The sequence below is a fragment of the Mobula hypostoma genome, chromosome 15 (assembly GCF_963921235.1).
Source record: "Mobula hypostoma chromosome 15, sMobHyp1.1, whole genome shotgun sequence".
NCBI lineage: Eukaryota > Metazoa > Chordata > Chondrichthyes > Myliobatiformes > Myliobatidae > Mobula > Mobula hypostoma.
The window spans coordinates 32,675,910-32,690,588 of NC_086111.1; the positions used below are offsets into that span (position 1 = coordinate 32,675,910).

The 14,679-nt window shown below is 39.2% G+C and overlaps 1 protein-coding gene across 2 annotated transcripts in view; it reads left to right on the forward strand.

Moving 5' to 3' along the window:
* chl1b (cell adhesion molecule L1-like b) overlaps window positions 1–14,679 on the forward strand; it is a 945,006-nt gene that overhangs the window by 370,196 nt on the left and 560,131 nt on the right. For both annotated transcript variants that reach the window (XM_063067891.1, XM_063067890.1), the window contains 2 exons: window positions 9,434–9,556; window positions 12,279–12,449. In XM_063067891.1, the coding sequence (XP_062923961.1) occupies window positions 9,434–9,556; window positions 12,279–12,449 (294 nt within the window). The remainder of the gene's footprint in view (window positions 1–9,433; window positions 9,557–12,278; window positions 12,450–14,679) is intronic.

The following is a 14,679-nucleotide window of genomic DNA, read 5'->3' on the forward strand; positions in this document are numbered from 1 at the left end:
GATGTAAAGCTGGGATGAGAAGTGGCAGATGGATTTCAACCCAGGTAAGTGTGAGGTGGTTCATTTTGGTAGGTCAAATATGATGGCAGAATATAGTATTAATGGTAAGACTCTTAGCAGTGTGGAGGATCAGAGGAATCTTGGGGTCCCAGTCTATGGGACACTCAAAGCTGCTGCACAGGTTGACTCTGTGGTTAAGAAGGCATACGGTGCATTAGCCTTGCATCAATCGTGGTATTGAGTTAAGGAGCTGAGAGGTAATGTTGTAGCTATATAGGACCCTGGTCAGACCCCACTTGGAGTACTGTGCTCAGTTCTGGTCGCCTCAAGGATATGTAAACCATAGAAACAGTGCAGAGGAGATTTACAAGGATGTTGCCTTGGAGTGACGGAGGATGAGAGGTGACCTGATAGAGGTGTATAAGATGATGAGAGGCATTGATCTTATGGATAGTCAGAGGATTTTTCCCAAGGCTGAAATGGCTAGCACGAGAGGGCACAGTTTTAAGGTGTTTGTAAGTAGGTACAGAGAAGATGTCACGGGTAAGTTTTTTTTATGCAGAGAGTGGTGAGTGCATGGAATGGGCTGCTGGCGATGGTGGTGGAGGTGGATACGATAGGGTCTTTTAAGAGACTCCTGGATAGGTACATGGAGCTTAGAAAGATAGAGGGCTATGTGTAACCCTAGGTAATTTCTAAGGTAAGGCCATATTCGGCACAGCTTTGTGGGCCAAAGGGCCTGTAGTGTGCTGTAAGTTTTCCATGTTTCTATGTTTCTATAAATCCATCCCATCACATTCAGGCCAACTGTTTTGCCAATAGTTAGTTGTTTGTGGTCATGTCGGTCACTACTGTTTGACAGGTCAATAGGACTCATTAATTAACTTAAAACACTCAGTTTGACTTCAAAGAAATGTTACGTGGGATAGTACCAGCTAATGAAACAAAGGGTAGCAGTTAGGGTAAGCTATTTAGTTTTTGTGATTTAAAATACATATGTGTTAGACCATTAGACCAAAAGACATAGCAGCAGAATTAGGACACCTGTCCCATCAAGTCTGCTCTACCATTCCATCATGTCTGATTTATTATTCCTGCTTACTGAAGTAGTTTCCAAGCTTTGGACTTGCTAATTCATGATCAAGTTTTCTGGATTTGAGAATCAGAATTATCCCCATTGGATGAGAGTGTTCAGTTCAAAAAGAATCTCCATGTAACTTCTCTCCACTGAGGTGTGAACTACCCACTAATCAATGCAAGATAGACCGCGTGAATGCTAATTATTTGTTCATTATGAACATCTTGTCTGTGCTTTCTATTGCCATTGCACCCAAAATAAAAATAGAATTGTCTTTATGGAAATAGAAAAATGCTCAATTGTACTTGCACGAAACATATGAATGATTATCCCTGTTTTTAAGCTGATAATGGCTAACAGAAATGTATGCCAATAGTTTCTATGGCAGGGGTTCTCAACTTTCTTTATGCCAAGGCCCAATATCCTTAAGCAAGGGATCTGTGGACCCCAGGTTAGGAATCCCTGCCCTATGGAGTTGCTTTTCCCATACTGAAAAGTAAAGACTGTAATGAAATAAGTAGAAACACTGTGGTGAGATGTTGATTTATGCCATCCTTCTTGGAACCTCTCATTTTCCTCTACTTTTTCAAAATAACTAGAACACAGACGAAAGGATATTCAAACTGCAGATTCTTTGTGAGCATGCATGAGAGGAATGCAAAAATTGATTTTGGATGTGTTGACATTGGATAGAAGGTCCACTGAATCTGGGAAACATGCGTATGCTGATCTTTCACATATTGAACCTGACGTTGTAAATGAGTAGGAGAGGGTCTTGGTGTATGTTATCAATTACTCTGTAGAAGCAGCTAATGCTATTTGTATGTACTAATGTATCAGCATTAAACAGGCATGAATCAGATATGTAGAAATCTTCCTGAAAAATAATTGTACGCCACTCTTGTGTATGATTATATTGAAAGCAGAAACATACTGATTCAAATGATCTGTTTAATCAAACTGCATGAGTTGTACTTTTTTTTTGCAATTCTAAAGTAGAATGGATTCAGCTTGAAATATTGCATTGTGTATCCAATATGCCTCAGCAATGTCTTGTATATCAATAGACACTCCAGCAAACCATCTGGAAGCACTCAGGGCCAAACTTTGAGATGGATTTCTGTTGATGGCACTGTGACTGGTGCCAGCAGACAACCAGCCATCTCAAAGGTTGAAGCTACAACCTAACCAATAGTGGGGGAGATTTGTGTGTTCATGTAAGCATGTCAATGCAACTTGGCTGTTGTGTGGTGTTCTAGTTGGCATCATAGCTCTGGTCTGCTGCAGGCACTTAAATTGTGTGAGCTGCTGTTCTTTATCATGAATGAATTCTAGCATTGTATGAAATAACATATTGACCTGATTCAATTGTTACATGTGTTTATGATATCCAAAAATAATATCCAAAAACATTGATCCTTGGTACAGTTAGTCTTATTCACTTAAACTTTAAATTCTTTTTGAAGTTAATGTGATGAACTGGTGCAAAGCAATGTTATTTTCCTTATAACTGATTTCATCACCGCAATATGGAAAATAGATCCAAAATTATATTTCTGATTGATGTACAAAACTAGACGTAGGTAGATATTGAACTTAATGAGTAGTTTTACCAAAGAGCAAACATCAACATGGTGGACTGAATCACCTTCAGTGCAGTATGGTTGTCAGAAAAAGATTTTGGTTGTAAGGTATATTACATGTTACTATATTCTCAGTCATCTATTTTTTAAGGCGATCACATTAAAAGGCGGTTAACTGAAAGTTTGGTATATATTTGTTTTTATCGTAAAGTTCTGCTTTGGCTTCCCGTGATTCTCCCTATTCCCATCCAAGGAAGCAGATGGAAACTCTATTTCCCCAGACCTCTGCTGATGGTGTAATTATCTGATAAATATACGAATGTCATAAAATTACTTTTCCTGTCAGTGAATGGAAAGTAGCTGACCTCCGATTGCTGGTAAGAGTGATTAGCAATTCACCAAAATGGATTTACAAATGAGAGATTGAAGCACTAAACATTTTTAGATGAAAGTGTTCAATGACTGCCAGCACTCAGAACTAGATGCAGGAAAACATCATTTTCCTAGAATTGGTCACAGATTATTGCAAAAATAGAAAGAAATGGCAAAAAAAAATGAGCTTAACAATAGTCTTTCAAGAGCTGGAAGGAAACTTGAGAAGGCCTTGGCCAGTGGGATTAAGGAAAACCCCAAAGCGTTCTACATATACGTGAAGAACAGGAGGATTGCTAGAGTGAGCATAGCACTGATCGGTTATAAAAGTGGAATGTGCCTGGAGTTGGAGGAAGTAGTGGAGGACCTTACTGAATACTTTGGCTCAGTATTCACCAATGATATGTGTTGTGTATGTGGCATGGTTACACAACAATGCTATTAATAAAAATGCTAGAGATGGGAGCTAAGTTTCATGGTTCTTTACTCGCAGAATCCGAACTCGGCACAAGCATATAGATCAATATACGCCTAATAGCGCATTCAATGACGTGTTACTAAAACATAAAGTGGTCCCTATTATACTGTAGGCTATACGGTATACTCCTCCCCTTTTATTTTAATAGTGTATCAACTGTTTTTTTTACTGGGGCACTATGCTAAACAAATACGTTTACCCTCGACATACAAACGCCTACCATTTGTTTGCTTAGTAACTTAATAATTTCAAATTATAACAAAGTAATATGGTAATATCAAATTATAACACGCTTTTTTTTCTTTTGGTCTAAGACCCATTTATAACTCAAGTCTCTTGGGGAGTCTTTCTGTCTCTCCGGGTAACGTCTGTCAATAAACTTGTTTGTTTTAATACAGATTTACATATAAAATTCGTGAAAAGTTGACCTGAGCACAGGGAGTTAAGAAGATGTGCGCCTCCAACTTGCTAAGAGTTCTAGGCAGCGAATCGCATCCGTATAATGAAGACTCCTCTGTGCAGCTGTCCTAGATATATATGCATCTTTGTGCTATCACTTGTCTTCCTTACCGATATCTCATTCGTTCCAACTGAGCTAATTACACAGCCAATCTTCGTATTCTCCTTAGATTCTAAATAGATAGCCTGACCTTTATGATACCATGTCTTATCATAATATAACTTCCCATCTTCTATTCGTGCTTCATATCTTTGTGCTGGGAAGATGCTCAGGGGAAGATGGAAATGCTGGTCTTTTCGGAGATTTAAGCTTATTGAGAGTTTGCAGATCTTCCATTATCTGTTCATCTGTTAACAAGTAATTTAACTGTGCAGGTGCAGGTTTTCATCTTTTGTCTGTAATTGGAACAGGGTCATTACTTCTCCTCCTTAGTTTCCTAATCATTATTGGCTTTACCTCCATAGAATCTCCTGAGAGTTCCATTGTTAGCCTCTCATTCTCAATCATCTTTTTGTTTTCTTCTAACTCAATCTTTTTATCTTCGAATTCCTTCACTGCTGCTTTTTGCTCTTTAATATAATTCCTTTCCACTTGTTCAGTCTCCAGTTGCAGAAAAAGCACGGCATTTTGTATTCTTTCCTTGTATTGTTGATCTAGTTTCTTCATCTTTTTCTGCTACCCCTGCAAAGTGCCTTCCAGTAACTGTTGTAGCTGTCTTTTGAGAGATGTTGATTTCTCCTGGTACTTCTACTCTTTTACTTCCAGGTTGTCTTCATCATCCTGCTTATTGGCAATATCTGTATCCCTTCCATCCTCTGTATCTTCATCCGAGTTGAGACCACGGATACTGCGTTCGTCCTCATCGTCGACGCTGTCTAGCTCCTTCTCGTCATTGTAATAGTCGACAATGGGTGAGAAGAGAGCTGGAGCTGCCGCGCTAAGCTGCCCCTCCTTTGTTGACACATTTAGCGCCTTGATGGTGCGCCATCCAACAGGATTTTCCTGAGCCATTCACATCCCAGCAACAGTGGTCCTCCATTTTTCAGTACATTGAGGTTCAGTTGCTGTGTTTTGTCTCCATAGGTCACTGTCACTTTAATTTTACCTTTGGGACAGACTTTCTGTCCTGTCTAAGTCTTTAGCAGTAGTTTAGTTTGTCTCAGAGGTACGTGAGAAAATATTTATTTAGATCAGAAATAGATCACTATAAAAGCTAAGCCTGTGCCCAACTCCATTTTCAGTCTCACGCCTGCCACTTGTGGAGTGATCCATATTACTCTTCGATCATCTGTCTCTTTCACGCTGGGAAGTTGCAGACAAGACAATTCACTTTCATCTGAGTCGTTTTCTTCAGAACTGTTTTCTTCCATTTTGTGTACATTGTTGTGTTTTCCTTTCTGGGGTTTCTGTTTCTCTGTATTTCGTTCTTTTTTCTGCTGTTTACTAGCTTTGCATACTCTGCCAGTGTGGCCCTGTTTGCCACAGTTTCTGCATTCTTTGTCTTTAAACCAACTGTTATCAGGGTCATGTGACCTGTTCCCACAACGGTAACATTTCTTTCCTTCATTTCTGTTCAGTGACATTTTATTTGTAGCATATTCCAGAGATTGTTGTTGTATCTCTGAAGGACCTGTGCTGCTGTTTCCGTTGGTATTGCAATGTTCAGCGCCTTCTCTAATTTAAGGTCTCTTTCACACAGAAGCTTCTTCTGGGTGGTTTCACAGTGCATGCCACACACTAACCTGTCCCTCAATGCGTCTGATGGACCAGCTCCAAATTGACAATGTTCTGATGATTTGCGAAATTCAGCACAATATTCAGAAATGCTTTCATTTCTGCTCTGATTCCGTTTGTGAAATTCAAATCTTTCAGCAATTACCAGTGGTTTGGGGTTTAAATGCTGTTAGGGAATGACTACTATTTGCTTGAACGTTTTGTCAGCTGGCTTTTCAGGGGTTAACAAGCTGCGTAGCAGCCCGTATGTTTCTGCTCCCATAATACTGAGTAAGACGCTGGCTTTCTTTTCATCATTAACACAGTTAGCCTCACAATATAACTCCACTGTCTCAATGTATGTTGCCCAGTCTTCAATGCCACTATCAAATGCTGTAATGATTCCAATCATCGCCATCTTTGTTATGTTAATTTAGCCACATTTTGCCCTTGTTTTCTTTTTGACTCACGTGTCCTTCTTGCTAGCGCCACGAGCGCACTCCATCTAGATGTGTGTGTCGATCCCTTTTTATCTCCCTTCTGGGGCAGGCAGACCCTCAGCCCCTGGGGGTCAGCGCCAGTTGTTGCCTTGCCTGGACGTGCTGTGGCTCCGACTGTGTCTGTTGGTATCCCGACGTTCCCAACCCCCGCTGTGCTCCTCCTTCCTTTCAGATTCGTGGCCTTGCACTGCCTCCTTCTCCCACTTCTTGGCTCGTTCCTTGCGCTCTTCCTCCAAGTGTCGTTATCAACTAAAACATAGTGTTCCGATAAGATGTAGGTTTATTAACCTTGTCACCAATTTGTTGTGTATGTGGCCAGGTTACATGACAAAGCTATTAATAAAAACGCTGGAGATGGGAGCTAAGTTTCATGGTTCTTTACTGGCAGTATCCGAACTCGGCACACATGTACAGGTGTAGAGGAAGCAGCACCGGGAATGTCGGATATAGTAAATGATCCTGACTGACTTACAATTGAAGGGTCGCCTTACAGCACTTTTTGTGTATTGCTTAAGATTTCCAGCTTCTGCAGAATCTCTTGTGTTTAAAATTAGATGCTTTTAAGTTTTTGTTTGACAGTAACAGTATTTTATGTTAGCAGGAAAACTTAACCTTTTTCCACCTCCCAAAGAATTTTATTCTGACTTGGCTTGCATGACACCAAGATAATTTTCTTCCATTTCCACATCATCTATCCTTCTGATGTCTCAGTGTGAATTAGGCAGAACTGTGGCAGATTATGGCGAATCATATCCAATTGTCTCACACCCACTGGGAAACGGATGAAAATTTCTATGAACAGTTTCTCAGAGAGCTTTGTAATAAAAAAAGAAACATGTTTGGCCAGGATTTAACAAGTAACAAAACTGAGAGTATTGAGTTTAAACGCACTGCCACAGAGATTCTAATTCTTTTAAGTAGTCCAATATTCCCTTGCAGTGCAAAACACAGGCTCAAAATTAGATGGATATATAGATAGATACTTTATTGGTCCCAAAGGAAATTACAGTGTCACAGTAGCATTACAGGTGCACAAGTATAAAAATGTACAAATATTAGAAAAGAAGTAAAAAAGAATAAAAAATAGGTTACTTCCAACAGTCTAACCAGCGGGGTCGGGGTGGGGGGTCATCACTTCTCCGGCTATAGATTGACTCATTATAGAGCCTAATTGCCGAGGGTAAGAATGACCTCATATAACACACTTTGGAGCAGCACAGTTGTCTTAGTCTATTACTGAAAGTGTCCCTTTGTTCAGCCAAGGAGGCATGCAGAGGGTGAGAAACATTGTCCAGAATTGCCAGAATTTTCCGTAGGGCCCTTTGTTCTACCACAGCCTTCAGTGTCTCCAGCTTGACTCCTGTAACAGAGCCACCCTTTCTAATCAGTACTTTGGAACTGGTGAACTTGGTATCCCTTTTGGCTTCAACAATACTGTTGGTAAAAATATAGTACAGAATGATGACTTACTTTTGAAGTAGCTTATGTTCTCCAGAATGGACTGGTTCCCCTTCATCCCCCTCCCCGTGCAATGCCCACAGTGCTGTCATGAAACTGTAACTCTATGGCATTTCGATATTATGTTTTACATATGAAGGGGTTGGTTTCACTGTGGCTTGGGATTTTGGAGGACATTATCTATTTCTTAGCCAGGACACCTGTTGGCTTTCCTGCGACTGAACAATAATGGCAATGTCCATCAGAAAATACAGTTGGGTTGCTCTTCAATCTGAAATTTAAAACCACCACTTATGAGGCTTGGAATTAGTTGGGCTGCTATAATACAAATAAATCATTCTCAACTTCAACTTGCCCACCTGAGGACCTAGCAGAAGTGGAACAAAGAGTGAGCAACTTGCCTATTCTCAGGTACTGTAATATTATGATAGGGTTTGCTTCCTTTACTGAGATACTTCTATAGGTTGTAGGTTTTCCTAGTCTATTTGTGGCCCATAGCTCAAGGATTCTAAATCAAAGAGCCAGTAGATAGCTTTGCAGAATTATTTGCACGTCATGAGGAATTGCATTGCTTTGCTTTGGTGACTCAAGTCCGCCAGCCTGATTCTTCCATTGAATCCGAGTCTATTAATAAGGACATCCCCAAAAATGGGATCTCCACCCCAGGACCCATCTCATGGAGGTCAGGTACTTCTCCGCATTTCCACCAGCAGCAGAAGGCCTCTTATCTAAAGCTGCAGGTAACACTGGGATCTTTTCTGTTTGTCAAGAAGCCATTGCTGACAGCGTAACAAAGATCCTGCTTTTAAAATAAAATAGTGTGCAGCATTGAAACTCAGTGAACTCAGGAAAATCCAAACCTCCCTCCCTTCCTCATTTCCTCCTCCTCACCTCTTTCCCTTCCTCCTTACTTTCCTCTTTCACTGTTGTCAGGATCCTTAACAAGCAAGTTTTGGTGCAACATATCAGCTGAAGTAAAAGAAAACGCTGCATTGCAGCAATGCTCTAAGTACTGATAAAAATACACTATATGATTCAGGAGCACTATACAAATGCAAGTTGTTTGCTGTATTATAGCAATTTGCATAAGAATAAATTCCCTTGTATCTCCCTGGCTTCTGCCTATGTGCAGTTCATAGGACTAAAAATAGATTGATTTTACAAGTAGTGCATAAAGGACTACAAAAAATCATCAAAGCTTTGTTTCAATGGATTTCATTAACATTGAACCTGCAGCTACCATTTACTTTTTTTAAGATCCTGTGGCTTGAAGAGGATTTCTTCAAAAGGTTACACATAAAGCAGTAGTCAATTTGCAAATCAAAGTTTAATTACTCCTTTTTTCTGCAAATTGTCCTAAACCGTTTTCTAATATACAATGTCGCTTTTAGGATGGTAAATTACTGAACATTTCAAAATGGATAATTAGGCAAGATGTTCTGTGCTTTTCATTTTTAGCTTTTTAATTATGGTGCACAGTAATTACAAAGAACAAGAAACTGTTGGGCATCAGTCATTTCCATTGTGACGTCAAACTCTGCTTGAAATAAAAATGTTTGGAGGCAGTTAGCTATAACTTTCCTGTGTAGAAGAGTGAATTGAAAAATTTAGAACAATTAGCCAATGACATGTGTTCAGCTGCATGTCTTGTTTTTTTCATTACTTTCTATTTTGTAGCTTCCTGCTGAGTTTGTTGTTTGGTTTCTGCTCTTACATATTTGGTGTTTACATTTTTCATTACTGTTTGAAATAATATTGAATAACAACAGAATCATAATTTTGTTTTCTCAGCTATCCCTAGATTCCCAAAGGAGAGTATGAAACCTATTGAGGTAGAGGAAGGGGAGCCTGTGGTGTTACCATGTAACCCTCCCAGTGGGCCGCCTCCGTTAAATATTTATTGGATGACCAGCAGTAAGTACTACCTTTCATTCCTATAACATATTCTAGCCAGTCCTTCAACTAAGTTGTTACATTTTACTTGCATGCCATCTTGCAATTGCATTTCTTTAGGTTGTTGGCCTAATGGATATTTTCCGCATTGTGAAATTTTCACAACTGTCAGGAATAAAATAAAATTGTAACATATAAAAAGGAAAGGTCAGAAGTCTAATTGGTTTTCATTTCACAATCATTCTGCAATAAATGAAATAAAATGTGTCATTATACAATTACATACACTTATGAAGTGGATAAAATATTCCAATGTAGGCATAGGGTAAAGTCAGGTTATTAATTTGAAATAAATCACGAGGACACAATGGAAATTAATGTGATTTGAAGGTAAAATGAAAGAGTCATGAATATATGGAAATACATATCCAGCAGTCCTCAAAGTAACATCTTATGCTTCATGTGGGTAGCTGCCTCACTCAGTAAAATGTGAAACTGGTGGGAATGAACTGCTGTTATTTTTTTTACCGTGAATGCTGACAAGCTCAGGTTGAATGCTCGCAGATCTCCTGAAATTGTCGCTAAGCTTTTATTAACAGTACTCCAACTTTGGATAAGGATAAACATGTTAACTTTCACTTCTAAATAATATCAATTAAATATTTTTAAGTAACTGCACAAAATGCTGGAGGAACTTAGCAGTCCAGGCAGCATCTATGGAAAAGAGTGAACAGTCGACGTTTCAGGCCTGCTGAGTTCCTCCAGGATTTTGTGCATGTTACTTGGATTTCCGGTATCTTCAGATTTTCTCATTTGTTAATGTTTTTAATCTTTGAAAGTATACTTATTCAATGTTAATTCCATTTAATTGTTTATGCTTTCCTTTTCAATATCCTTCAATGATTTTGAATATCTACGAATGTCAGGAGCATTCTCGGTTTGATAGCTTGACAATTAGCTTCTGTGCCTCTTAGCCCCCACAAGACGACATTACATGGTACAAATCCTGCTGCAGTGAGAGTCCTTGACATGTAGGGTTGGGAGTGAATTCACTGCAGGTCACACTGAGAGAGGTCAACAGCAAGTGTGTGCAGCCTGTCAGAACGTTAAGTCCCAAGATGCACAAGGAACATCTTGAAGGCTTAAAAGTAATTACATCCACAATTTAAAAGCCTCTGCTGATTTCAAGCAAAGATAGCTTTTCAAACAGCATCAGTTACATGCTCGCACTTTGTAATTTAGTATGGTAGCTACCTTAGTGATGAGATTCTCAAACCAACTGACTGCAATTAGGAAAGGGATTTCTTCAGTGTTATTTACTTCTTCAAAAAAAAAGATTATTTACTGTTTTGGTGTTCTTGCCCACTGCAAATATAAAGCAAATTATTTTAATAACAAAATTCCTATTGGAACTGTACTAACAAAATCCATCTGATTGTTTTGTGTGGTTGTCTGCATTGATGAGGTGGTAAGTATGCCAAAAGATTGAGGGAATTTGAATATTTAGCCTTATTGCTTCTTTTCTTAAATTTCTAAGTAAACAATCTATTAAATTGACTTTGTTAGATCGATGAAAATAAAGGCATTAAGGAAAGATAAAGGATAGAAGTTATGACTCACAAAGTTCAGAAGTTCAAAATACATTTATTATCGAAGTATATATAAAATATACAATCTTAAGATTCATCTGCTTACAGGCAGCCACAGAGCAAGAAACCCTAAAGAACCCAATTTCTAAAAAAAGGACCAAAAAAAAAGTGAGAGGAAAAAAAACATAAATCATGCAAGCAGTAAAAGGATACAATAACATTCATAACCTAATTGAGTCCATAAAGCTGGAGCCCAGAGCAGCCAGAGTAGGCCCAAAGCCTCAGTCTCAGTTCATCACACAATAGGGCAAATCACCGCAAAGCTTACATATAATAACCGTGTAGCAACTGGAGCAGCCTCACAGACTCAGTGCTGTGGGGAGAGGAATAAACGTTGCAGAAATGCAAGCGGAATCAGCCGGAATTTCACCTCTAGTCCCGACACCCTGCCTTATTGGTCTATCAGGGCCGGCGTTTAAATCATCCAAACACCGGATTGTCCTCTGCATTAGGACCGGTGCCCCACCGCAGCAATATGATATGGGTCTGTACATCGAGGCCATACTCAATCTTTCCAAATTGGCTCGAAGCTTAGATCGATCCAACTTCACTCCCAGTTTAAGTGGACGGGCTCCGAACTCCTCTGTACCTTCTCTTCTCTGATTCACTCTCTCTATCTCAACCATGCCTCGACCTTGCTCTGACTACTTCCAGATGCCGCGCTCTGACTTTGCATCACACCTCCACAGCTCAACCCTCGAGTCAGCCTCACCTTTGCTCGCCTCTTCCTTGTTTGCAGTGATAGTTTGCTGCAATTTACCAGTGTTCTTAATAAAGCATTTAGTTGTACTTTTTGCCTTTTGAACCACCAGTAAGGTATCGCCCAGCTTCAGTAGTGCCATCTTAAACCAGAAGACCATTAATTGTGTTGATATTATGGATGTTATTATTTATGCAATCAGTCTAAAATTATAAATTGTGACAGATGTTGGGAATATGACATAAAAACATGAAATTGTGGAAATTTTTAGCAGATTAGGCAGCAGCTATGGAAGGTGGAGCAGAGTTAATGTCCAGTAGTTGGTAAGGTTCAGTTAGGAAATCAATATATTCCATAAAATTACATTGTAATAAAAGCATATTTTATTTTTCAGAGATTCGACGTATCCAGCAGAACAGCAGAGCTTCCCAAGGACTCAATGGAGACCTTTACTTTTCAAATGTGCAGTCAAGTGATAGTCGGGATGATTACATTTGTTTCGCCCATTTTTCCAGAACAAGAACAATTGCCCAGAAGGAGCCCATCAGCCTGATTGTTAAATCCTGTAAGTTTTAATTCTTGTAACTGGACAAAAATAAGTAAGATCTCAATGTACTACATGATATTTTGATGAAATGAATAGCAACAAACAAGATTCAAGTGGACGTTGGTAGCTGGGTCAACTTGGTGGAATAAAGATGGAGGACGTTAATATACAGTAACAGAAATTTGCCTTACAGAATTCAGAAATCACTAAAATATCTGGCATATACAATCATAATTTGCTATTATAAATAAATAAATGCTAGATGAAGAAGTTTTGCATTATGGAAAATAGGGATGCAGAGATATGGACCATTTCCTTGGAACACAATTTCCACCCCCCCGTCCCCCATCCCATGGAGGTTGCCTGTTTGTAACTTCTATTAACTTGTGGGCTTCTCTCTTCGTTGCTGACATCTAGTTGAATGGTTAAATTACCTTTCTTGAATCATTACTTCTTTCCCATTTGGCCCCTTCGTCATGAATCAACAGTTATATTCGAACCTTTCCTTCCCACTGACCAGTGTTATGAAAAATATTTACTCCTAGCTGGTCACTTTGGAATTGCTGGAATGCATTTTCATTAATGAAAATTATTTCTTTCAGCTGGAATGAACTTTTGCCTGGTAAAGTTAAAATTTTAATAGAAATAGTTTTTAAATTCAGCTAGACTTTGACTCCAAATGCCTACTTCAGCAATCATTTCCAAGCTGTATATTCCAAACATAAGAGAAAGAAAGAGAATCCTATAACATGTGGAAAATATTCCTGACACTATAGCCCCAGTATCAATCTACGTTATAATTAGAATTCAGAACGTATTGAACAAAATCTTAGGCTTAACAACTTTAGTTATTTGTCTTCACATACTGAAGATCTTATCCATCTGTGACTGAGTTCAGGGAATTAGTTGTTCTTTTTAAAATTTCTTTTAGAACATGAAAGTTATCTCTTTCATCTAAGTAATGCCTCGGTAGAATCCCAGGAAGTGAAGAATGGCTCATTATATGGTTTCTCTCAGACTTTCTATGTTCTGTCAATTTTATTCACCACTAAGCCTTTTGATTTTGGGATAGATATGTGAGGTTTAAGCTTTATGTCATTAGCTTCTCTTGTAGCTGATTTCACATGTGTAGAATCAATTGTGGCTGACCTGAATACAATTCCAGGACACATCTTGATGAATCTGATAAAAACGCATTTTTTGAAGTTCATACGAAGCTCTGTTTTCTCTTGCCTTTTCACCTAACAAAGTACTTCTAACCTTTATTACTCAAAGCTGTGTTCAATGGACTCTCCCAGTTCATAGAGTCAAAGTATCATAGAATCGTACAGCGTAGAAACAGGCCCTCTTTGTTCTGATTGTGTTTCCCAGAAGCTAGTTCCATTTGCCCACATTGGGCCCCCAGCCCTCCAAATATCTCCTGTCTACATACATATCTATGTTACCACTGTGCCAGCTTCAACCTCTGTTTCTGGCAGTTCATTCTGAATATGCACTACCCTTAGCATGAAGAAGCTGCTCATAATGTCCTTTTTATTCTCTTGCCTCAGTCTCCTACATTAAAGTCGTAGTTAATGCAATCTCTCTTTTTAACTCAAGCCCCCAAATCGAGAAAGCGTCCTGGTTAATATTTTGTATTTCAGTGCCCTCCTACTCTTCTTTTGAGTTATCAAGAGATTTATTAGTTCTCAATTGCTTAGCCATGTATGTTGCCTTCATTTTCTTAACCAGAGCCAAAATATCTCTTGTCAACCAGGGTTCCTGAAACCTGCCAGCCTTGAACTTCACCCAGACACAGAGGTTCCTAGCTGCCTTTATGCCATGGACCAATGCCATTAAGCAAGGGGTCCATGGACCCCAATTTGGCAACCCCTGCCCTAACAGGAACATGCAGGCACTGAACTCTTAACATCACACTTTTTAAAGGCCTCCCACTTGGCAGACACTCCCTTCGCTGCAACAATCTCATCCAATCAACCACCACAAGATCCCACCTGATAGCTCCAAAATTTGCTCTGCTCAGTTCTGGACCTGGCTATACTTTCTCCATTACTATTTTCAAACTAATAGACTTCTTGTTACTGGACCCAAAGTAATCACCACGTTGCCACTTGTCCTACTTCATTTCCCAGAGGAGGCACAATGTTTCATCCCCTCTAGCTGTTTCTTCTATTTATTAATCAAGGAAACTTTCTTGATCACATTTCACAATTTCCATGCCTTTAACACTATGGTTGGCTGAGTCAAT